Consider the following 23,973-nt stretch of genomic DNA (forward strand, 5'->3'; position numbering starts at 1 on the left):
AGTTAAAATCTGGCTCTGAAAATCCCTCATTTCCACTCAGCAGAAATGCCATGTCCACACCGAGTGCAGCCGAGACCACTTCCCCATGGTCACCCCACCTGAGAAGTGGTGACAGAACCGGTACATAAACCAGAGAATGCAGAACGTGGGCTTCTTAAGTTATCTGGTAATTCTTAGAGGAGGGAGAGCTAGGAGGCAACCTTCCAGCATTTCTTTCTGGTTCAGTGTGAGGAGAGAGCCCCAGGAATGTTACATTCAAGAGACTCGAGAAGTAGTCTCACTTCCAGTGCAAATCCGAGTGGCAGCAGCCGGGCCTCCTGTGAGGGGCACGTGCGGCCAGGACAGAGCAGGGACTGGGGGACAAGCAGAGGACGGGAAATGCACTCCCTCCCACAGCATCTGGCACCAAACCGCCAGGACAGGAGCACAGAGCATACACCGCACTCTTCTGCTTGAAAAAGGGTGACTTTTTACATATATAACATTAGACCCCAATTACCCCTGCTCTTCATGACAAAAGCTGTCACGATTCAGGCATCATCTGGGGAGGGGTGGGGTAGGAGTTCTGTTCATCCATTAATCTCCCTTCACAGGACGACGGATGAAAATCATCTCTAACCCGTTAAGTATTCTAAGAGCTCACAGGTAACAGAACCACCAGGCAAGGCGCAAGAACACAGCAGGTGCCCAGTAAGTGCCTGCTGATGGAGCACGACTGCACGATGGCCCAATGCCCTGAGGCCTCGACACCACGGGGAACGGCGTGTTCCGCTCCTCCTGTAATAATGCCTAGGACCAGTGCCGAGAAAGCAGTGGGGCCGGAGAGAAGCACCCAAGTCCTTGCCCAGCTCGGCCACCACCTGACCTCTCGTCCCGCCGGCTCGCAGCCCTCGCCGTCCAGGCCCGGACAGCACCCCCAGACATGGTGGAGAGCAAACAGTTACAAACCAAAGCCAGACGGACGGTGAAGGACTTGCAAGTGTGGTGCCAGGGGCACCTCATCCACTCTGAGGGTCAAACAGGGCTTCTTCTGGAAGTGAAGGGGTGATGGCTGGGGGAGGGGCCCCAGGACGCGGACGCCAGGAGAGCGGGGCTCCTGCACCCTTGGGAGGACTGCCCACACTGGGGTGCAGAGCCAGGGGCAGGTGGCGGGAGATGGGCAGAGGCCCATGGGCCACGCCAGGCGGGGCCTTGCAAACATACTACAGACTCTGGACAGGCAGAGTTTCTTCATACTGCAGTAATTTTCTCAATGGTTTTTATGGGTTTTGAGATAATAGGCTACATATAAAACGAGTGATAGAAATAAACACACTTCTAACTCACCTCTATTTTCAAATAGAAGGAAAGCACGGGACATTAGAAAAACCTCCCAGTGGGAGAGAGAGGACACAGGCTCTCCTCACGGCCGGCAGGGGAGGCCTCAGCCCACTCAGGCAGCCCGCAGTGACGCGCGGTGCCGCGAGCGCTGAGGCCTGGCCCCTGAAGCGGGTGGCCTGAGGTGTTGGCCACCTGAGGTGTTGGCCACCTGAGGAGTCACCAGGTGTAAAAGCACCTGGAAGAGGTCGGCGGTCAGCTGTGCCCAGTCTGACCTGATGCCCCGCGACGTGGCTGAAGCAGCTCTGCTGCGACCCCCGCACACGCGGTACCTGCCGCAGAGTCAGAACGGCTCGTCCCCGCGAACCACTTACGGTCAGGGGTGCTGATCGCCCGTTTAGTTATGAGGTCAAGAGCTCCGCTGGACTCCTGCTCCAAGCCCTGCGAGGACACTGGGATGAAATGGGAGAGCGTTACCTCCCCGAAAACCCAAACAGCCCCAGAGACAAAACATTCCAATGAGAAAAAACACTTGCAAACTACACAACACACTTATTGTCCCAAATAAAGTATTCTTTTAAAGAGGTAATTCAGAAAGATACAAATAAATGACAAACACGAGAAACAATGGCCTTTTCTCACTGGGATTCAAACAAGTGGAAATGAAAATGAAAATTTTGGGTCTATAAAGCTCAGCAGAGGGCTTCCCTGGTGGCGCAGTGGTTGAGAGTCCGCCTGCCGATGCAGGGGACACAGGTTCGTGCCCCAGTCCGGGAAGATCCCACATGCTGCGGAGCGGCTCGGCCCGTGAGCCATGGCCGCTGAGCCTGTGCGTCCAGAGCCTGTGCTCCGCAACGGGAGAGGCCACAGCAGTGAGAGGCCCGCGTACCGCAAAAGAAAAAAAAGAAAAAAAAAAGCTCAGCAGAGAAAGTGGAAAATTATGAAACCAGTGTTTCTCTGTAGGACCTGGGCTCTCATGGGCCACGGCAGGGATGTCACTGAGGGGAACTGGAGACGACAGTTTGACCATCAAAAGGTTAAGACGTTCAGGGGGGTTAATCCTAAAGATCACACACATACAAGACTGTATGTTCCAGGATGTTCTTTGTGATGTGATTTGTTTCAAAACGTTGAGAAAACCTACATTTCCAGGAATGGGCAGGCGAGCAACACGTCATGGCTGCCAAGGCACGGCAGAAGGGTGACGGGAAGCCCTCCCCGTGTTGCTGTGGTCGTGGGGTTGTGTGCACGACAGTTACAAAGCCACGCAGCCTCCACCACAACTGCATACACAAAACCACACACACACCTCACCGCTATGGCTGGGTCTCCACATCACCCCATTCTCCAGATCTTCCATCATAAACAGGATTGTTTTACTCCCTGTGACCCCAAGTCCCCAAAGTCCCTTGTTTAAAGACAACAAACAGAAATGCTTTGATGGGGAAGGAGAAGGGGGCCCGGGTCTCCGAGAGCCCTGGAGCCACCCAGTGGACTCACCGCGCTCAGTGGGCTCGCCTGGGCCCTCGGGACACATGGTGAAGGGTGGCAGCCCCACGCTCCGGCCGCTCGACTCCACGGCCTTCTTGACGGAATTCAGGATGGCGATGGTGCTCGGCGACATGGGCCTGTTGTCGCAAAGACACCAGTGAAGCACAGAGGCGAGACGCGCCCTCATCCTCCCTCAGACCCAATCTGCGCCAACATGCGAACAATGCTCAGGGTGACCTGGGAGGTGCCTCTGGGGACGTGGTGACTCGGCCCTGCACACCTGGCTTTGGGCACCAGCCTCTTCAGTGGCCCAGTGTCCAGGGACAGAGGTGCGTGGGCAGCATGGGGCCTGGATGTGGACGCCTGGCTGGCGGCGGTGCCCACGGTGCCATTTTCTCGGCCGGCAGGAGCTGGCATTTCCAAACTTGGAACAACCTGTCGCAGAAGAGAAATTAAGACTATGTATCTTCCAACACTTAACGTCAAGAAATGTTTACACCCTCTGAGCAGTTCCGTCTCAGACCCCCGCCCCCGGCAGCTGCCTGGCACGGCACTCACAGGGCTTTCAGGGATTCTGGGAGAGAAGCTCACCCCAAGGGGGCTGTGGGGGAGACCAGGTTCTCTGCCATCAAAGAGCAAGGACCCTCAGCAGGGTCCTCGCTCTCCAGGAACTTGCACGCTCCCCACACCAGGACTCAGGACTTTCCAGATGGGCGGGGGCGACGGAGAGAAGGCCCTTGGCGATTCTGTCCACGGGACACGGGAACACTGAGACACCCTCAGGCCTCCAGCCACCCCAGGGCCTCGCTCAGACGACCGCGCTCACAAGTGCATGCTGGGACACGCTGGGGAGGCGGGTGGCAGGGAGCAGATGGAGAGGGGCCGCCCACTCACCTGCCCGGCCTGCGCCCCCTGGGCGCTCGCGGCCGCCCTGTCTGCATCGGCCTGCCTCGCCAGCTCCTGTTCCTGGGCCAGCTGCTCCTGGTACCGTTTCATGTCGTACTCGAGCTCTGAGGCCAGCTGCTTGTCAACCGCGAAGAAATCCTTGATTTCATCTCGGTAATCCTGCATCACCTCCTAAAACAGACCCAAGGCATCCATGAGCATTCTCTTGAATAAGTGAATGAGCTCTCCCACATGACATCATCAATAACAGGAACATGCCGAGACCAGGCGGTTCCCACTACATCGACCGACCAGTGAACCTGACGGTATCGCCCCAGGAAGTGCCGGCTGCACTGTACTGACCACACGCGCAGGGGCCTGAGCCCCTGGACGCTTCCCACATATCTGCCAGGTAACCCGGCATCCCACATTCTTAGCCTAAAGCAGCCCGTCACAGGGCACAGAACTGCCCTGACAGCTGGATGGGGGTGGAGGTGTATCTGGGCAGCCTGGCTCGGCTCTGGGTCACCACCAGTTCAAAGGGTCTTGTGGTGCCATGAGGCAGCCCCTCAGGAATCCCAGCCAGAGGCTGGGGAGCGGGCAACACACAGTATCCTGGCTGGAGCCAGTCACGGGGGGCTGTCCACACTGGCTTTCTCAGGGGAGGTAGCTGCGGCTCGGAGCCAGATATCTGTACCTCCTGACAGAGGCTATGAGTACATCAGGGCGAGGATGCTCTCAGGTCTTAAGGACGGATGCCAGGACCCAGCCTCTCTGCCTTAAGGAAGAAACCATTTTCCCTAACATGTTGGAGGGAGAAAAGATCTACTGTGGCCCCACATTAGGGGATGAGACCCGCCCAGTCCTCCAGCCGCCCCAGGGCTCCCAGGTGGAGGAGAGGACTGCGGGAGCTGCTCCGATGGGGTCCACACGAAGCCGTGCCACCCTCCTCGGTTAAAGCCGTGTGGCCGTGCTCGGTGTGTGCTCAGAAACGGGGACTTCCTTTCCTCACGTGTTTAAGGAGTCTACCTAGGACCTAAGCTCTTTTTATTCCTCTGAGGTTTAGCAGGGCAAAAAAAACATGAGTGACCTGAAGTCCTCATTTTCTCCACAGTCAGCCTGTCTTTCCCACCTTCACTTCTGTAGGATAAAGAGATATTTGAAAAATCATTATTAAATCTAATTTTTTCAGCGCCCTTTTTGGAAAAAAATGCTTAGCATTTTTTGAGGAAGAAAATAGCCTAGTGTAAACAAAAAGGAAAAAAATGCTGCATTTCTTTCTAATTGAAAGATTCTGCAGAGAGGCCTGAGGCCTCATTTATGTCCGCTCTGCATGTATGCGTGCCCCACTGCGTAGACCAGGATCAGGACGCCCCGAAGCCACTGCTCTGGGCAGCATCTCCCGACTGGGAACCCAGAGAGTGAACTAAGACGAGGGCTCTGCTTGTAGCCGCAGCTGAGAAGCTTCAAAACTGAATGTAATTGTCAGCAAGGACACAAGACTCAACTGCCCGCAAAAGGCAGGACCAGCTTCTGAGGAACCTGCGGAGTCAATCTGTCTTCCCCACAGTCAGAGGCCGGCCTGGGGCACAGCTCCGAGCGCAGAGGCACCCACGGTAAGGACTGCAAGACACCCTGAGTAACCAACAGGGGCGTGGCACCAACCACAAATCCCAAGGCCGACTTTACCCTGAGATACTGCATGAGTTCCCGCAGAGCTGGGATCTTATTCTTCTCTAGTACAGACTTCAGGGAGATGATAATTGGAATAATATTTTCTATGAAATTCCTCTTCTGAACCTGTGGTAACACAAACGAAGACTGTTTGAGATGCACAAATTTCTGAAAGACAAAGACTTTCCCTCAGCCTAGTTCTGCCTGCGTGGCCGATCTCATACACGACCTAAGTTTACTTTTTATTTTTGATATGATTCTGGGGATTGGAGAGGAACGCCACCTCAGCCGGGGAGACTGTAAAACCATTACCTCAAAACGCTCAGAGGGCTTTGTAAAGCAGGATGCAGACAAGTACTATTCTTATTTCTAAACAAGAAAAAGAAACTAGAATTACAGTTAACCCTTGAACAACCCCAGTCTGTAAGTTATAGAGATTTTCAACTACGTGGGAAGAGCGGGGTGTCGGTGCCCCAGTCCCTACAATGCTCAAGGGACAACTGAATGAAGAACTTGACACAAGCTCCAAACCTCCCCACAACCCACCACGGACCCCTGGCTCCTCGCCGGGCCCCTCCTTTCAACATCCTCCCTGGGACTGGGGACATCGCGTGCCTGCAGGTGGGAGGGCGATGCGGGGAGGGGCCGGGCCTGGAGACGGTTTGCATGTCCCCCTCTGTAACTCTGCACACATTTAGAACGTGCTGGGTATTTTACACAGTGCCTTCGCAGTCTTCACCAAGAACAAATCACTAACCACAAAGGTCTGCACTAAATCTCTTAGAATTAAAAATAACTCATTACAGTAGCCCACATATGCAAGACTGTCATTCTGAATCTGAAAATTATTCTTTTCCTCATTTAAAGTCACTAGTATATGTTCCTTACTTGTAATCCACTCATTTCTAAAAAATCTTATCAGAGTTCTTGAAACAGGAGAGCAAAGACTAAAGGAATAAATAATTTAATAAAGATGAGTCTGAGCAGAGGCTAACTATAGGGACAGCCTTAAAAAATGGCTTAAATGCATTCACTCCACAAATATCATCCATCACCTTCTCTCTACCAGACACAAGGCTAACCTCCAGGGCTACAGAAATGAGGCCAAGAACTCTTGCCTTCAAGTTACTTCTAGGCCAGGCTGTGCGTTACAATGTGTGGCCAGGTGACGAGTGGCAGGTGTTAAGGGACTTTGGAAGAGGGATGCCTAAGAGGGAAGGAGCAGGGCGGGATGTGTATCAGGGAAAACCCTGGGGACGTGTAGGGATTGGGTGGCAGCAGGGGAGGACGGGGTGGGACAGGGCACCTTGGGCAGAAACGGCAGCACACAAAGGCACAGGGCAGGAGAGCACATCTCCACAGAGGCCAAGAGTCAGCGGACTGGAGGGATGGGAGGAGGCGTGGAGGGAAGGGCGTGCTGTGCACACAGGAGTTCTGTGTGCCTTGAAGAAGAACTGGGATTTTATCCAGAAGGTGACAGGAAGCCACCAACCCACTTATTAAAGATATCATTGATGAGGTGTAACTTACATACCACAGCATTTGCCCGTGTTATGTGAACAGATGAACGAGTTTTGGCACAAGTATATGCTGAGTAACCAACACTGCATCTAGATAATCACCCACGATCCATGGCCCCAAAAGTGCCCTGCTCCCCCTTCTCTGCCTCAGTGTATTTTAAGCAGGAGAATAAAAAGATCAAATCTGCACTTAAGAAAGATTACCCTGGCAGCAAGGCGGTACACAGCCCAGAACAAAAAGAAACGAGATGGAAATGGTACAGGTTAAATAAATGTGGAGCTAGTGGGAACGTGAGACAGACAGATTTGTGGGAAGAATGGACAGGACCTGGGGACACACTGGATGTGACCAAAGTCCACTCCTTTGGGCTCAGAAGGCTTCAGGGCTCAGGTGGCGATGCAGGCTCGGTACCAGAACCTGGGCCTGGTGAGCACCACAGCTGTTGTTCGAATCCCAATCCTCACACGCACCGGCCAAGCAGCACTCTGTGCCTAGCCTGCCAGACTCAGGCTCCCTTTAGGGTAACTTGGCAGATAAAGGTGCCCTTCTCCACAACAGAGCCCCCGGGAACCACGATGAGAGAGACACGTAGGAGGGAGAGATGACCAATTCTGCCTGAGATGCCCGCAGCACAGCCAGGCCACAGGCTCGCAGGTCCAGGCTTGCGGGAGCCGCTGGAGCCACAGGCACAGGTGGAGAACAGCACCCCCCAGGTGAGCATTGAGGCCAATGGGAAGAATGAGGCGGGGCCTTGGCAGACACCCGGAACTCGGGGCGGGGGTCGCACAGGCCCCTTCAGGGAGTAGCACACTCACCTGGGAGATGAGCTTCTTCTGCGCCTCCTGCATGACCACATTGGCCAGGGCCAGGTCCTCCTCCTCCACGAGCTGGTCCTTGTCCGGTTTAGCCCTCATCGCCAGCAGCTTGATCTCCTTTGAGCTGAGCACCTCGAACGCGTCCGAAAGCAGCTCGCTGGCTTCCATGTCCAGGGGCAGGACGCCGTCGGCAAAGCACGCTGGAGGAAGCAGAGATGGGCTTCTGAGAGACGCTGCCGGGGGCGGGGCAAGGGGGGATGCACAGCCGGTGGTCCGTCGGCCTGCACGGCACAGCTGACGGCCAAGGACATAAGGGGCCCTGGCTGCAGGGGAGCTGGGTCCTTCACACATGTCTCATCCCCCACGCCGGCCGGTCCTACCCAGGATGCTCAGGCAGATTTTGGAAGTGATGTTGAACCGCTGCTCGTCTGTGAAGTGCTCCAGAAGGAACTTGTAGATTTTCATCCGCTTCTCCTTGTTTGTCTTCCCCTTCAGTGAGAACAGCCGCTTCTCTCTAGGGCAGAACAGGACCCTCTGAGCACTGCCCGTGGGCGAGGCCGAGAGGAATTCACTTCCAACGGCAGCTGGAGCCACCCGCACGCCCAGGAGGTGATGCTGCCCGTCTCCCCACACTCCGCCCCAGCGGCGCTGACCTCTCCGACTGGGGGAACCTGTTGTACTTCTCATGCTTCTCGTAGCTGCTGAAGTGGAAGATGCACTCGATGAAGTGCTGGAAAAACATGGCAGGGTTCCTCTTCAGCAGGAGGTGGGCCAGGCAGAACTTCCCAGTGCTGCGGAGAAGGGGACAGGGGACCGTGTGCTACCGGGAGACAGCCTCTAAGTCACACCAAGACCCTGCAACAGAGGGGACCGTGGAGAGGGTGGGCGACAGCTGCACTCCCGTCACTCGGCTCCTTGGCCCATCCTGCCCTGTGAACCCAGGTCTCACCACCAGCTCTCCCTGCAAAGCTCACAGGCCGCTGTCACTCAGCTACACCTCACATGTGGGACTCCCCCCCACCCCACCGCCAAAACCGCTCCTTCAGGCGGACCCGCTGGCCACGACCACCGCGAGTGAACCTCACCCTCCCACCCCAATTGAACTCTGAACCTTCTCGAGCACCGGGATTAAGCACAAGAGGTTAGTTTGGGTCAGCAGGACAAGGACCTGCCACAGGCGGCAGCCGCTCGACCCAGGCTGCAGAGGGACACATAGGGCCCAGCGCCCACGACCCCAAAGCAGGCACACGCGGACAGGCGAGCGAACGCCCAGGCCTGGCCTCCGCTCGGGGGTCAACCCGAGGCAGTGGAGGCTGGCTCTGATCCGGTCACACCGGCCAGACCAATCTGTTCAAGCTCAGTGGAACTTCCACCCGACAGGAGCCCCGCCGCTCCTGGGGGGAGGAGCAGCAACAAGCACAGTCTGAGCACTTTGCTCTTGGCCTTGGGATGCGCAGGACCCCAGGAGAGCCCCTTCCCCCGATGCTCTCCTTCAAGCTAAGGATAAACTCAGTCTGTTCACAGCACACACACCCACTACGAGTCAGAGGAGGCAGGTCAGAGATCTCGACAGTGACGTGACCTGCTGCCAACAGCAACCCTCCAACTGTTCACCCTGACACCCTGCAACCACAGAACAGCGAAAACTCTACCTACCAAAGGGAGTTCCCTGGGGAGGAGGCCTGAGCGCCGTTAAGCGCCTTCAGTCCACTCCACACAAACCTGCTCAGCCTCTGAAAGCAGGCTGGAGGCGGAGGCCACAGGGTCAGAGGAGGGGCTTTCCTGACAGGGTCACTCTGCTAAACCAGCAGTGACCACGAATGGAGAAAACCACTAAACAAGCAAAAACATCCCCAAGAAACAACCTGGCTTCACCCCTGAGGTATCCGATGACAGTTAACCCTTCAAGGGTTTTCGCAGCTGCCAGACTTGGAAGTCATTCCTATGAATACGTACAACCAGACAGAATCCAGCGATGCTTCTGCGAGAAGACGGGCTGCTTTAGGCTTCCATTTGATGTCACATGCTCATCTACTCACTTTAGGTCAAGAACGTGTACAGGCGGTGACTGATGGGCAAGCACCCTGGTGAATAACCAGCTTAAACAACTGTACAAATAAATTCCACAGTTTAGGGACTTCCCTGGTGGCACAGTGGTTAAGAATCCACCTGCCAATGCAGGGGACACGGGTTCAAGCCCTGGTGTGGGCTTGAAGCCCTGGGCAGGCTGCTGGTGAGAAACCACATCCTCCACCAGGCTCACACGAGGCTCAGCCTTTCTTCTGGACGCTCCTGCCACGCGCCTGTTTTGACCACTTGGTAAGTACTTCCTGGTTTTCTCCATTCCAAACCCCAACATCGCTGCTATGGTCTGAATCCCAGTTTGTATCCCCCCGAATTACTATGTTGGAAACCGAGCCCCCGAGGGGGTGGTATTAGGAGAAGGGCCTTTGGGAGGTGACTGGGTCACGAGGGCAGAGCTCTCACCGACGGGGTGAGCGTCTTATAAACGAAGCCCGAGTCCCTCCTTCCCTTCTGCCACGTGAAGACATGGTGCCGTGAGGACAGGGTGAGAGGTCTGCTCTCTGGAAGCGCCTCACCTCACACTCTCCACCTCCAAATGCAGAGGGGCAGTTCCTGCTGTTTATCGGCTGCCCAGTCTGTGGGACTTGTTCTAACAGCCCAGAAGGCCTGGGACAATCTCTCAGAGCCGTTTCAGTGTCCACACAGCCTCCTGGTCCCCCAGCTTCACTGACTCAGGGACCGCCCCCCACCAGGACTGTGTGTCACAACATCGGAGCCCCCACTTCTGAGGTCGGACAACCCACCCTCACATGCCGACCAATGAAGCTTTCTGACTCCCTCATCCCCTCACGTGTCCTGCAGGGAGCCCTCTGGATCCTCAATTCCTCCTTTTTCTCCCAAATCAAGCCATCTCTGCCTTACTTCCTTCTCTATCTCCATGGCCCGTCACTGTAGTCACCGTCTTGCCCTAAACCCCTCCGGCCCCTGCCTTCTTGCATGCCCAGAGCATCTGCCCAGCTCCCCTGAAACAACAGCCCACCAGCCACCTGGCCATCACCCAGACTGCTGTGCTACACGGGCACCACCTAGTGGACAGACGAGGAAACAGGTCATACAATTTTGTAGCCCTCATATTGGGGGTTTACAGGACCAATTAAAAATGTTGTGCAAGAAAACCATAATTCGAAAAGATACATGCAGCCCAATGTTCACTGCAGCACTAGTCACAATAGCCAAGACATGGAAGCAACCCACACGTCCATGGACAGAAGCAATGGACGAAGATGTGGTACGTATATACAATGGAATATTACTCAGCCATGAAAAAGAATGAAATAACGCTATTTGCAGCAACATGGATGGACCTAGAGATTGTCATACTGACTGAAGTAAGCCAGACAGAGAAAGACAAATATCATGATATCACTTACAGGTGGAACCAAAAAAAAAATGGTACAAATGAATTTATTTACAAAACCAAAAGAGTCACAGATGTAGAAAACAAACTTATGGTTACCAAGGGGGAAAACGAGGGGAGGGGTAAACTGGGAGATTGGGCTTGACATACACATACTACTATATATAAAATAGATAACTATTAAGGATCTGTATAGCACAGGAACTCTACTCAATACTCTCTAATGACCTATAGGGGAAAAGAATCTAAAAAAGAGTGGATATACGTATATGTATAACTGATTCGCTTTGCTGTACAGCAGAAACTAACACAACATTGTAAATCAACTATACTCCAATAAAAATTAATTTTAAAAAACGTCATGCAATTTTGTTCATGCCAGAATTGCCAGGAAATCTACCACCTGGACCAAAAATAAATTCACAGGGCTCTGCCGCTATAGTCTCTTGGGAAGAGCTGTCTTAGCAGATTCATATGGAAAAATTAAGGTGTTTAAAGTAAGCAGACAGGCCTGACCTTTGGCCTAAAAATAGAGGACAGATTTAGTTTTTCAAACCTTTTCAAATCATGCTCCACATTTTTACCATGGTTCAAACAAATCCAGATCGCAGGGATAAAATGGAAAGATTTAAGGGGGAGGGAGAAAATGTTACCAGAAGTACTGGTTTTCTCACTACAGTGGAGATGTCTGCCTGTCCTAGTTTCCTTCTGACTCATGCTCTCATCACCTGTGGAACAGGCCCTGCATGTGGTCTACGGAGCGAACAAGGCTGTAACATACACGTGGAGGAGCTGACACAAGGGGAAGACACCAACGTGCAGGTTAAACATCCACCCTCCCCTCCCGGGTGTGTCCTCCCAAAGCCCCCCAGCACTGGTGCTCCTGCCTGCTCCTGGGCCGCACGTGGCACACGGGCTGCAGGGCCGGCCTGGGGCAGAGGGGGAAGGTGAGAGGGCACGGCATAGCTGCCCCATCTCTTTCCCAATTATACACAGAAAAAGAAAGCATAGCAGCCTTAGCTTTTTCCTCTCTGACTCTAGACATGCTAATTAGGATGTTAACCTTCTACCAGTTTACTATGTAAAATGTTTCTCCTTGGAAAAACATACCCAAAGGAAACCGAACAGAAATCCTTCCATGGGACTAGAATAAACCACTGGTGACCATATTTAGAACCAGAGGAACCCATTACTATATGCTATTTATAGTTAATGAATCTGTAAAGACCTCTTCCCAACTGTGGTAGCTTCTGCCATGCATTCAACATTCTATTTTCCAACTGCAGACTTGCTTTAAAAAGAATTACTCATGTAATATAATCAAGGTTAGCAAATTCTGTGAGATCATTTCTAAACCCCTTGAAAATAAATCTTTAATTATAGAAGGGGAAGAATTAACAGTGGCAAGGCAGTCCCCCTGCCTTCCAATTCTTGGGAAACACCCATTTCCAAGCAGCCTTGTAAACTATATGATTTCACACTGCAATTCTGTGTTAATCCCTAGAATTTCTTCCTTACAGTTTCTGCACTTAGAAGAAAGTCTGAACTCTTACTGTACTGGCCTAGAAGTCAACAGTTACTGGCTTCTGCTCTGACAGCTGACCACAACAGAGGCTCACACTGCTCTTCACTCCTCCGTTTGGAAGAACAAAGTGTCAGCAAATGTGGTCAGTGCTGGGATTATTCGATGGTCAATCTGGACAAGGGCTTCTTTGTTTTTTGTTTTTAAACTTATGTGAAAACTAAAGCTTTGTTACACAGCTTAGCATTTTAAAAATCGGCTAATTTTCCGGCAACTGCCGAAGGTTCACTAAATCCTAAATAACACAACTCTAAACCAGTTTTAAAGAAAAAGAGATCTTTTCCAGAAACTAGGCCAATCACTCGGCTGGCTGGCGTGAGGAAAAAGACTCACCTGGCGATGTCTGGGTGCGGGTCCACCAGCGTGCTGACGAACCGGAAGAACAGGGAGCCCTTCCACTTCACGAAGTCCTCCTGCTCGAGAGAACAAAGGCTCACGCTTACAGGGGCCTCAGCACACAGCCCTCTGTCCCTGGGGCCATGGGCGCTCACATGGGAGAGTGTGGGCAGGAGAGCCCGACCGTGACTCAGTGCCCCTGCAGACGGGGAGGCGGCTGCACCCCGCACGAGACAGTGAGGGCATGGACGCATCAGAACAGACACACAACTCACTTAAAGATCAAATAGCATTTTCCCTTCACATCAGGCTACACACGCGCTCTCAAGCTCTGTCCACACAGACGTGTCTCTGCAGGCTCTGGGAGCATGTCTGCAAGGTCACCCGGACAAGCGCAAGGGCCCTCGTTGTACAAACGATGAACGTCCGTCTGGGAACACCGACCGTTCACAGAATCGGAACCAGACCTACTCGTCTATACGTGCTTTTCTCTACGTGCTGTTTACTTGTGAAAACAAACTTCACCCTGCACAACGGGATCTCTGGACAAACACTCAGAAAGAATATTAGGAAGTATCAATCTGTTTAGACGTCTGTCCGGAACGTCAGAAGAGTGGTATGTGAAACTGCACGTGAGCAAATACCTCTGCCTCTACTACGGTGCAGCCCGACGCCTACACTGCTCAGACCCCCGAACAGGAGCAGCCGGCCCGACGAGCCCTCATGCGCACCTGCAGGAGGTTAGTGAGCAAGAAGAGGGTCTGCTTGCGGATGAAGGGGTCCGAGTCCTTCAGACACACAGAGATGTTGGGGATGTACTTGTCCACCATGACCGTGTACCGGACGCAGAGGTCGCACAGGACGATGACGACGTTGTTGCGGACGGCCACATCCCCGCACACCTCCAGCTCCCGCACCAGGGCCGGGATGCTCTTCTTTGCAAGATCCTCGTGCTGCAAGCACAGCTTCCCTGCCACCGAGAAAGAAAGACACCCTGACTCTATTCTCATTCTCTGCCTCACATTTTCTCCAGCTGTATCCTGCTATGGATTTTATTTAATCAAAGTGAAAACATCACATCAACAATCACAAACAAAAACTCTAAGGCAGACAGACCCATACTAAATATTAAGAAGCACCATATACCCCCGGGTTTCACAAGGCAGACACTCTGAGATGTTCCCTCACTTCCTTTTAAAGTCAACATCTGAATTTTGGAGTTATCAACTTACCTGGAAAATGACGAATAAAATGTAACCGATGATACTTTTTACTTTTGATTATACACATAATTGAGAGAAGCTGAAAAGTTTAATAATGAACTTGAAATCTGAGCTAGGTGAATAGATAATTGTGTCATTTATTTCACTTCCTGTTCATAGTTAGAAGAAGGAAGGCTGTTGTTGAGTTTTGTGGTTTTTTTTCTGGCCTGGGGAACATTTTGCTCTTATTTACACTTCTGAGATTTCTGAAAAATAACCATTATTACCAAAAATTCGTAACTCGCGTTGAGTATACACAATCACAAAGAAAATTCAAATTTTGTTTGCGAATACTGACAGAAGTCAGTCTTCTTAAGATAAACAACAGTGTGAGGTCATGGAAAGTATCAAATAAACTGTCTCTTTTTGTGTGTCAGTGTGTTAGTTTCTGCTTTATAACAAAGTGAATCAGCTATACGTATACATATATCCCCACATTCCCTCCCTCTTGCATTTCCCTCCCACCCTCCCTACCCCAACTCTCTAGGTCACCGCAAAGCACCAAGCTGATCTCCCTGTGCTATGTGGCTGCTTCCCACTAGCTAGCTATTTTACATTTGGTAGTGTATATACGTCCATGCCACTCTCTCACTTCATCCCAGCTTCCCCTTCCCCCTCCCCGTGTCCTCAAGTCCCTTCTCTATGCCTGTGTCTTTATCCCTGTCCTGCTCCTAGATTCTTCAGAACCATTTCTTTTTTTTTTTTTTAGATTCCATATATATGTGTTAGCATACGCTATTTGTTTTTCTCTTTCTGACTTACTTCACTCTGTATGACGGACGCTAGGTCCATCCACCTCACTACAAATAACTCAGTTTCGTTTATTTATGGCTGAGTAATATTCCATCGTATATACGTGCCACATCTTCTTTATCCATTCATCTGTCGATGGACACTTAAGTTGCTTCCATGTCCTGGCTATTGTAAATAGAGCTGCAATGAACATTGAGGTGCATGTGTCTTTTTTTTTTTTTTTTTTTTTTTGCAGTACACAGGCCTCTCACTGTTGTGGCCTCTCCGGTTGCGGAGCACAGGCTCCGGACACGCAGGCCCAGCGGCCATGGCTCACGGGCCCAGCTGCTCTGCGGCATGTGGGATCTTCCCAGACCGGGGCACGAACCCATGTCCCCTGCATCGGCAAGCGGACTCTCAACCACTGCACCACCAGGGAAGCCCGCATGTGTCTTTTTGAATTATGGTTTTCTCAGGGTATATGCCCAGTAGTGGGATTGCTGTGTTGTATGGTAGTTCTATTTTTAGATTTTTAAGGAACCTCCATACTGTTCTCCATAGTGGCTGTATCAATTTACATTCCCACCAACAGTGCAAGAGGGTTCCCTTTTCTCCACACCCTCTTCAGCATTTATTGTTTGTAGATTTTTTGATGATGGCCATTCTGACCGGTGTGAGGTGATACCTCATGGTAGTTTTGATTTGCATTTCTCTCATGATTAGTGGTGTTGAGCATCCTTTCATGTGTTTGTTGGCAATCTGTATATCTTCTTTGGAGAAATGTCTACTTAGGTCTTCTGCCCATTTTTGGATTTTGTTTGTTTGATATTGAGCTGCATGAGCTGCTTGTAAAGTTTGGAGATTAATCCTTTGTCAGTTGCTTCATTTGCAAATATTTTCTCCCATTCTGAGGGTTGTCTTGTCAGCTTGTTTATGGTTTCCTTTGCTGTGCAAAAGCTTTGAAGTTTCATTAGGTCCCATTTGTTTATTTTTGTTTTTATTTCCATTTCTCTAGAAGGTGGGTCAAAAAGAATCTTACTGTGATTTATGTCATAGAGTGTTCTGCCTATGCTTTCCTCTAAGATAAACCATCTCTTTATGATGTGAACTGCAAACTTATTTCTTCATTCCCAGAACTCAGTGCAGTGCCTGGCATACAGCTCTTGAAGAACAGACTTCATGGTGCTACATTATGAGTATAAAAAAATCACAGGTTTGATGGTAATAAATTAAACAGGGAGTGTCCTGCAGAGCTGGGCGCTCCTACAGTTACCTCCCGAGCTTACAAGCTTATAAATCACAAAGCACACGTGGAGAGGCTGCCCCGTGTCTCCTTACTCACCCAAGGTGATGACGGCATGTGCTCTGATCACAGAGGGCATGACAGAGCCCTGGAACTGGGAGATGGGCTGGGAGGATGCGGCCTCACTGCCGCCTGGGTCCGACATGGTCACTACAGGAGGGAAGAGAAGGCAGGAGAGGTCTTGCTGCACTGCTACAAGGCAAAGACAGCCCCGAAGCAGCAGGCGCGGAAGGCATGCCAAGGGCCTTACAATGCTCCGTGCTGGCAGAAGCAGCCAGGATGGACTGCATCAGCAGGAAGGCTCTCTTGTCCACTCTGGCTGGACAAAGCTGGGCTACGTCTCCTAAGGTAAAAATGTACTTCACCTGTAAAGAGAATTGGTTTTGCAGTAAGAATAAGTCAAAAGAAAAATGAACTCTAGCTAGGTTAAGGCCATGTCAGTGGAGTACTTTTTCTGTCCCCCAAATTAAATGGCTGGTTTTTTTCCCTGCAACAACACACAGCCATTGTAAAAATCCAGTCACTGCTTCAACTAGGGTGACTGTATAGGTTTATCACCTGTATCTAGATACTCCTGCAAGTCAAAGGGGTGCTATGACAACAGAGTGTACCTCGGTGCTTCTGGGTAAATGGGGACACGGAACAGCTGACTTACAATCCCGCCACCCACAGACACCATCCTTGTTTTTCTGTATGACTTTCTTTTCAAAGTATTTTTATAGTCACAGGGCTTCCTGTTTGCTTTTCTCACACTTGCCAGTCACAGTAGGTTGAAGTTTGTGATTCTAAATTTCAGTATCAGGCATCCTTTCATGTCAATATATATGATCAATATGTTTAATGACTACATAAATATGTTAAAAACTCTGAATGTCATCAAGGTTGACCGCACTACTACTATACATTTATGTTGACATAATCCCTTCCTGTTTGCATCAGCTCTGATGGACACCTTTGCGTCCTGGGACAGTGTTCTGCCTCCTCAGAGGGGAAGTGCGGGGTGAGAGGGCATATAGCCTGTTGCACACTTTAAACTCACTTCCAAACTGTCCTCCTGCTTAGCTTACTAGTAAGACTCCTACCAAAACTTGTGAGAACTTGCTTCCTCAAGCCTCCACTACTGTGTCTTTATTAAGGACCTTCAGCTGAACAGTTAAGTAATACTTATTTTTTTAATCGTAAAAATACAAGGGTGATGCTAAATAAACAGTAAAATGTTGAATAAAGGCTTTTTAAGAGTAAAAAAGCTAATAATAAGGATGTGTGTGTTTAAAAAGAACTGAACACACTGTATCTCAGTGGATTAGCGGCACATTTGAATTATAGTTAAAGAAGAGTGAAATAAACAATATATATAGGGCAAACTTCTCCATATATTTTGACCAAAGGGTAAATTTTGGTGACATATTTAACAGGGGAAAAAAAAATCTTAGCGGGGAAAACTCACTGGTCATAATAAGCGTTTTTCTTAGACTGGGTAGGGAATCCCAGACAAATTAGCGGAGCAAGACCCTCCAGAGAAACCCTGGGTCGGGACCACTCTAAACATTGCGACCTCTGACCCAAAACATCTGGGATCTCGGTGATCAGGATATTTTTATTACTGAACTGGGTCCGTATTAATGCCTTGGCACAAAGGGTCTTCTCCTCCAACAAATCTAAACACGGCCATCAATCCCCAGGTCCAAGTGCGAGGGGCCAAAGCAGGAATTGAACACAGAAGGGAAGTGCTCTACTAATTTTCAAACAGACAAGGAAAATGACCAGCTTTGGCGAAATGATGGACTAGTCTGAAGGGCATCAAAAAGCAGCTCATTTTTGTCCTTATGGGACAGTGTCAGATGCTGGAATCAGAATCACCACGTTTTGTTGACAGTCAGCTACTTGAACCAGAAAGCGGGCCCCGCGTTCACTGGCTCAAAGGCACCTCTTCACGGCACCATTTCTAAAGCAGGGTGCATGCCACACACCCTCACTGCTCCCAGGGCAGCAGCTTCTCCAGCTCTCAAATATTCCATTTGTTTTAGACATGACCTGGGAGCTGCTCTATAGTCTGATATTCAAACAGCTTGCCAGACACATTAGACAATTAAAAAAAAAAATCAAACCAACAAGCCAAAAGAACAAAGAGGATGCTCACTTTACTCTTTTCTCACCTTATTACTTCTGAGCTCACAACACACACTGTGTTTTCCCTGTTGGATCAGGAATCTCACACGAGCCAACTGGGAGAAGGATTTACCATCATTTTCCCCCAGATGATAAGTATGGGAGAGAAAAATGAATAGGTCACCGATAAAACATTCTAAAAAAACAAGTAAGCCCCAGGCTAGGAAAATCCTTTTCTTGCTAAGAGTATTGAAAACGCACCTCACAAAGCCGTCTACAGGCCCAGCCGACACAAGCAGGAGAGGAGGACGCTAAGAGCAGCAGCTACTCACCGCCAGGTCTTCGTTCATCCTCCCGGTCCCGTCCTCCTTCAGAACTATGTCAGAGAGGCAGCGCACACAGGCAGAGAGCACGTCCCCGCACGCCTGCACCAGTAGTCCCTGCGGCAAGTCAAAGGCCATCTCTGAAGGGCACCGTGCGTCCATCAGACTGCCCGCGACACACAACTTGCTCACAAGAAACTCTGTGGCCTTCAAATGCATAAACCGCAAGCCATGGAAACCCCAGCCATCATGCTTTTGCATCTTTGCTCTTTTAGCAATCTCGCAATGCAAACTGGCTAAGTAGAATTCACGAAGAACACTTATGTATGTTCTTTGTAATATACTATATTTACTACAAACATATATATTTATGTATTATCTTTCTTTCTATTGTTACATTTGCCCTATAAGAGGGAAAGACATCTATTTAGGAAGATCTACTGCCCTAATTTATAAGAGATCTGTAATAGGAGTGCTCCCCCAATAGAGAAAAACATTGCAATTCTTCTGGCATATGTAGATGATGAATTAACTACTGTAATAAAGAGTATATTTTAAAAACACATAGAATAAAAAAGAACAGTTTTTACCCTCCTGAAATGTATTTATTAGAGAGAAGTTTTCAGAGTCTCTTATTAGTTAAAGTGACCTCAAGGGGGTCCCACCTCCGGCCCACACATCTCACCACGCTTATGGGCCAAGTGAGGAGCTCGGTCACACCCTATAACCCGGAAGCCACTTTTCCCAGGAGGCCGTCCCTACACACCCAGCCTGAGCTGAGTGGCTCCGCCCCAGGACCGCCATGTTACCAGACACTCGGTTCTGTTTCAGGAATTATTCTAAGACGTTGGGATTACAGGTTAATGTGTAGGTCTCCCACGCTATGCGGCAGGTGCCTTACGAAGGGGCAGTGTGAACCACACCCCAGGGAGTGCCCAGCAGCAATACCACAAGACGGTACTCTAAGTTTGCCAAATTGCTGGCAAACCACCATCACGATCCAGACATTTGTAGTCTGACTCGGCCTAAAATGTGTCAAAGCTATTGTCTTTATTAACGTTTTACAAAATGACTGCACTTAAGATGTTAAGAGACTGCACAACCTGGAGCTTCTGAAATGCACGTGCTCTGTCCCAGCCTGGCTGAGTCCTTTAGGCCCAGCACCCGGCTGCTAGTGAGAGGAAGACCTCAGAGTCTGGGCGAGCCGCCAGCCAGCCCGCCCTGGGCTCTCTCCATGCAGGGGCTCCCGTCACGCTTCCAGTGTGACTCCCACTAACCAGAGAGACGTGTCCAGAGGCAAGTCTGTCCAGTCTAGGCAGACCTCAGTACAGTTTTTCTTCAGTTGGGCAAAATCTGTCTCCTTGCAATTTCCACCCACTGGTCGAAATCAGTGGTCTGTGACGCCAAATAAATCCAGTTCTCTGTCCTTTGGGTCCTTCATTCATGTGTATTAAGCCAGGCAGCCGGCCTCCCCACACTTCCTTCTCCAGCTAAACACGCCAGGCCCTCAGCACTCCCGGCCAGCCTGCTCTGTCACCCTGCTGACTGCTCTCCTTGGATACATCCATCTGGTCTCATCCACGTTCTCTGAATGGCTGTCACTGAGACAGAATGGCAGTACGTGGCCTTAGAATCGAGTGTACAGACAGCAGGACGAGCACCTGTTCCAGACACGATCTCTACTCCCACAGTCCACACCTGCACCCACTTCTTCAACAACAGCCTCAGAATGCTATGAGCTCACACCAAGCTTGCAGAGAGCAACGATGCCCAAAGACCAAGCCTCTCACACGTGCTGCTGTTGAGCTACATCTTGATGGTCTATTCTTTGGGTAACTTGTTTTTCTCCGTAAAATACAGGACATTCATTTACAGATAAAAGAAGCACAAGTACGTTTCTGGTCACTTGGATGTAAAGTATCCTGAGATTCTGGGAAGTCTCAGGGCCTTAGTCCACTGCCCACCACCAAGGGAGGTGGTCTTGGCAAAGCTAACACCCTGCTCTTCTCCTAACGCAGCAGTGAGTTCCTCTCCCTTCTGGGTCTCAGTTTCTATGTTTGATGACAACTCAGCCTTCCCCACAGACTAACAATGACACAACTTACTGTTCTAATGACTGTGGCCGGTGGTGGGCAGACATTTAGTCTTTACGGCCCTGGCTCCCCGCAATGCAGACCCTCTCCAGCCAGTGCTGGGGAGCCACACAGCTCCAGGAAGCGGGGCCCGTGGTGCAGGCCTGGCTCCGCACTAACAAGCGACATGCCGCAGACACTTGGGGGACAGCGCCCTCACATTCTGCCACAGAACCTTCATTCTTTCCTACAGCGTTTGTTCCTCATCTTCTTTTGTTTTGTTTTTACCTGTTTTCTGCTATTCAAATATGCTCCCTACTTAGGTAATGTTCCTTATTTAAAAGTTTTTCACACACTTTCTTCGATCAGAGATAAATAGAAAATCAAATAAAGCAAGTATCCTCTTCACCAAAAAGTGCCAAAAGGTTTATGCCAGGAAAACACCAGACACAGAAAGAGCTGGGCATTTTTAATTAACTAAATTTCAACCTGCTTTAAGTCCTAAGCAAAAAAGTTACAGTATATTGTCTTACTACAATGGTTAACTTATCAGGAAAGGACTTTTTAAAAAGAACTTATACAAGAAAATGAAGCTTAGGAAGGTGGCAAGTAGCTCAGACGAAGCAATAATGTTTTTATTCTGGGAGATTTAAATGTATTTCAGCAATTATTTAATTTTTGACTTCTAAAATCATTATTAATAACCCCCAGTCCGAAAATTTTTCATTATGATTAGCACTGTCTAGGAGTATATTTCATGATAAAAACTGAATACATGGTAGTAAGATAATTTATCATTAGAGATACTTAAATGGATAGCTTTGGGGGAGTCAAAGTAACCCTCTGTGTCACACAGAACGCTGGTTTGGAGTTGTGATGATGAATCCACAGAGAATGTCAGCAGGAGCCTCTGGGAACTCTGGGGACAAGAGATACTAGGGTGACAGGATGATGACTAATCAGAAATCTTCTGGTCTGGAGGGAAGCCGTGACTAGGAGGAAACCGTTTACACATCCTTGGAGTGAGGGAGGAGGGTCTAACAGGCTATTGCGAGCACCGAGGTTATGATGATTAAGACAACCTTGTAGATTCGATCCTGGAAACAGGTGTCCCGCCAGGTGTGCTTCCTAGAAGACACTGGTACTCAGAACCAAGGAGGTGACCTCCTAAAGGAGCTGTGTGTCTTCAGCAGCCAAGATCTTCTTGGGGACTGTCAACTGCTTGTCACGTAGGTGCTTCCTTGAAGAACTAACTGCTGAGGACCACCCATCCTTCCAGGTTCTCCGCAGAGAACACGCCCCCAGCTTCAAGGCAGAGCTTTATGTCTACGTACAGACAAATGACAGACACACCCAAGAGAGTCTGTAGCGTACCTGCTCCTCCGCTGGCGTCTCTGCAGATGCTCTACAGAGTCTTTGCAAAGTATCAACAGCTGGGCTGATCAACTTTGGTGACCACCAGAATCCATTCAGCTTACTTTTGATAACATCTAAAAAAGAGAGTTAATTCCCTTTAAGTTTAACTCTTAAAATATATATATAAAGTGAGAGGCAAAGCCTTTTCACGATTCTCCGGTAGACACTCACCTGTCACCTTGTTCCGGGTGCTCTGAGGAAGATGCTTTGCAATATGCCCGATAACACAGAGGATGTGCCCTAAGGTGTCTGCATTGGGGTCCTGCTGCCTGTGGAAAGGGCAGAAGAAATATCAGTATAGAACCAAAGTAAAAATTGCTGCCAACAAAATACTTTTCTTCTGGATTACCAGTACTGGAGGAAGTAGGGTAACATGGTTTAGGAGTCGAGTTGGGGAGCATTAAGGCACTTAATGTACTTGAACAATCAAAGCCTAAAAGTGATTCTTTTTTTCATGTTTGTTTTTACGCCAGAATTTAAAGAAAAGATCTGTGTATATTAAGAGCTATGAAAGAGCCCACTTCCTTAAGACATGAGCTTTGTTTCCAAGACTCTCTCGTGTCTGGTGGCAGCTAAATCACAAGCATGCGAACCTGCTTATTTTCTCCCAGGACTTTATGATTTGGGTGTAGTCCAGCGTGGGTGACGAGCCAGCAACCTTGGAGAGCAGCATCCAGGCCGGGGCAGAGTGCTCCTTGCCAGTGTGGGAGAGCACATTGTTTACAAAAGTGGAGGAGAACTTATCTTTCTTGGACCAGACATGAAAAGCCTTATCTAAATAGCGGCTGGAAAAAAAGATGAGAAAGCAGAATTGTAACTGTAAATACACAAAACTGTTCAGACCTGCCCCTCAGTGAAGGGTATCAACTTCTGCTCTAGGATTCTGGCACATAAAACATGTAAACAGAGGTTCCTGGCTAGTGGCTCATCTGATAGCAAACTAGGTATCTTTCTAATTATTATTACACTGAATAAGGTATATTTACCCCTCCCCTGCCCATAAAGTATTTATTTTTAAAGAAAATAATAAAATTTCATAATTCACTTGAGACCCTCTAAAATTTCTATGCAAACATATGGGTAAGTTACAAATAACAGGTATATCCAGAGTCTACAGGATTTTAGTGACAAAAAAATGTAGACATTGTCCTTTTTTCAATGGAAGGATTGGAGAGAAATGACATCCTAGCATTTAAATATGGTGATATTAAATGAGCTCGACTTTGCTATGACCTGCCAATACCACTCAGAAATACATATATCAAACTTTTCTAAAATAAAAAATGCTTCTGATGTATTAAAGTGTTTGTGTGATGTCATTGCTATTTTTAAACCATTTCTTATTTTACTTTTTCCTATAGCACTGAATGACATCATATGACTCATGAGACAAATGCAGTATTATATATTTAAGTGGAGAGACAAATACATTCCTTCCCCCAATTAATTTCTTCTACTGCTAGGCACACACACACACTCAGATTAGCAAGACTTTCTCATTAAATGAAAAAAAGAATTCTCAAAGCACACAGAAGGCAACTATAAGAAAATAAACACATCTACACACAATAAGCATATGCATATAAATGAATGGTTTTATTAATAAATTAGCTTTTGGTTAAAAATCCATCTAGAGTTTTACTGCAAACGACTAACATAATTTATATGTGACTGCTATCCAAAAGCAAGATAC

At 49.3% G+C, this 23,973-nt stretch overlaps 1 protein-coding gene across 1 annotated transcript in view; it reads right to left on the reverse strand.

The window, feature by feature from the left end:
- The window catches only part of NCAPD3 (non-SMC condensin II complex subunit D3), a 57,885-nt gene that overhangs the window by 1,756 nt on the left and 32,156 nt on the right, over nt 1-23,973 (reverse strand). Inside the window, exons 17-32 of the mRNA XM_079928607.1 lie at nt 22,874-23,065; nt 22,452-22,549; nt 22,239-22,354; nt 18,802-18,909; nt 16,611-16,725; nt 16,400-16,510; nt 13,795-14,033; nt 13,061-13,140; nt 8,357-8,494; nt 8,084-8,217; nt 7,704-7,903; nt 5,383-5,493; nt 3,703-3,885; nt 3,089-3,243; nt 2,818-2,945; nt 1,692-1,769 (exon numbers count right to left, since the gene is read on the reverse strand). Coding sequence (XP_079784733.1) covers nt 1,692-1,769; nt 2,818-2,945; nt 3,089-3,243; nt 3,703-3,885; nt 5,383-5,493; nt 7,704-7,903; nt 8,084-8,217; nt 8,357-8,494; nt 13,061-13,140; nt 13,795-14,033; nt 16,400-16,510; nt 16,611-16,725; nt 18,802-18,909; nt 22,239-22,354; nt 22,452-22,549; nt 22,874-23,065 — 2,186 coding nt within the window. The remainder of the gene's footprint in view (nt 1-1,691; nt 1,770-2,817; nt 2,946-3,088; nt 3,244-3,702; nt 3,886-5,382; nt 5,494-7,703; nt 7,904-8,083; nt 8,218-8,356; nt 8,495-13,060; nt 13,141-13,794; nt 14,034-16,399; nt 16,511-16,610; nt 16,726-18,801; nt 18,910-22,238; nt 22,355-22,451; nt 22,550-22,873; nt 23,066-23,973) is intronic.

Source organism: Stenella coeruleoalba (assembly GCF_951394435.1).
Source record: "Stenella coeruleoalba genome assembly, chromosome: 8".
Lineage (NCBI taxonomy): Eukaryota > Metazoa > Chordata > Mammalia > Artiodactyla > Delphinidae > Stenella > Stenella coeruleoalba.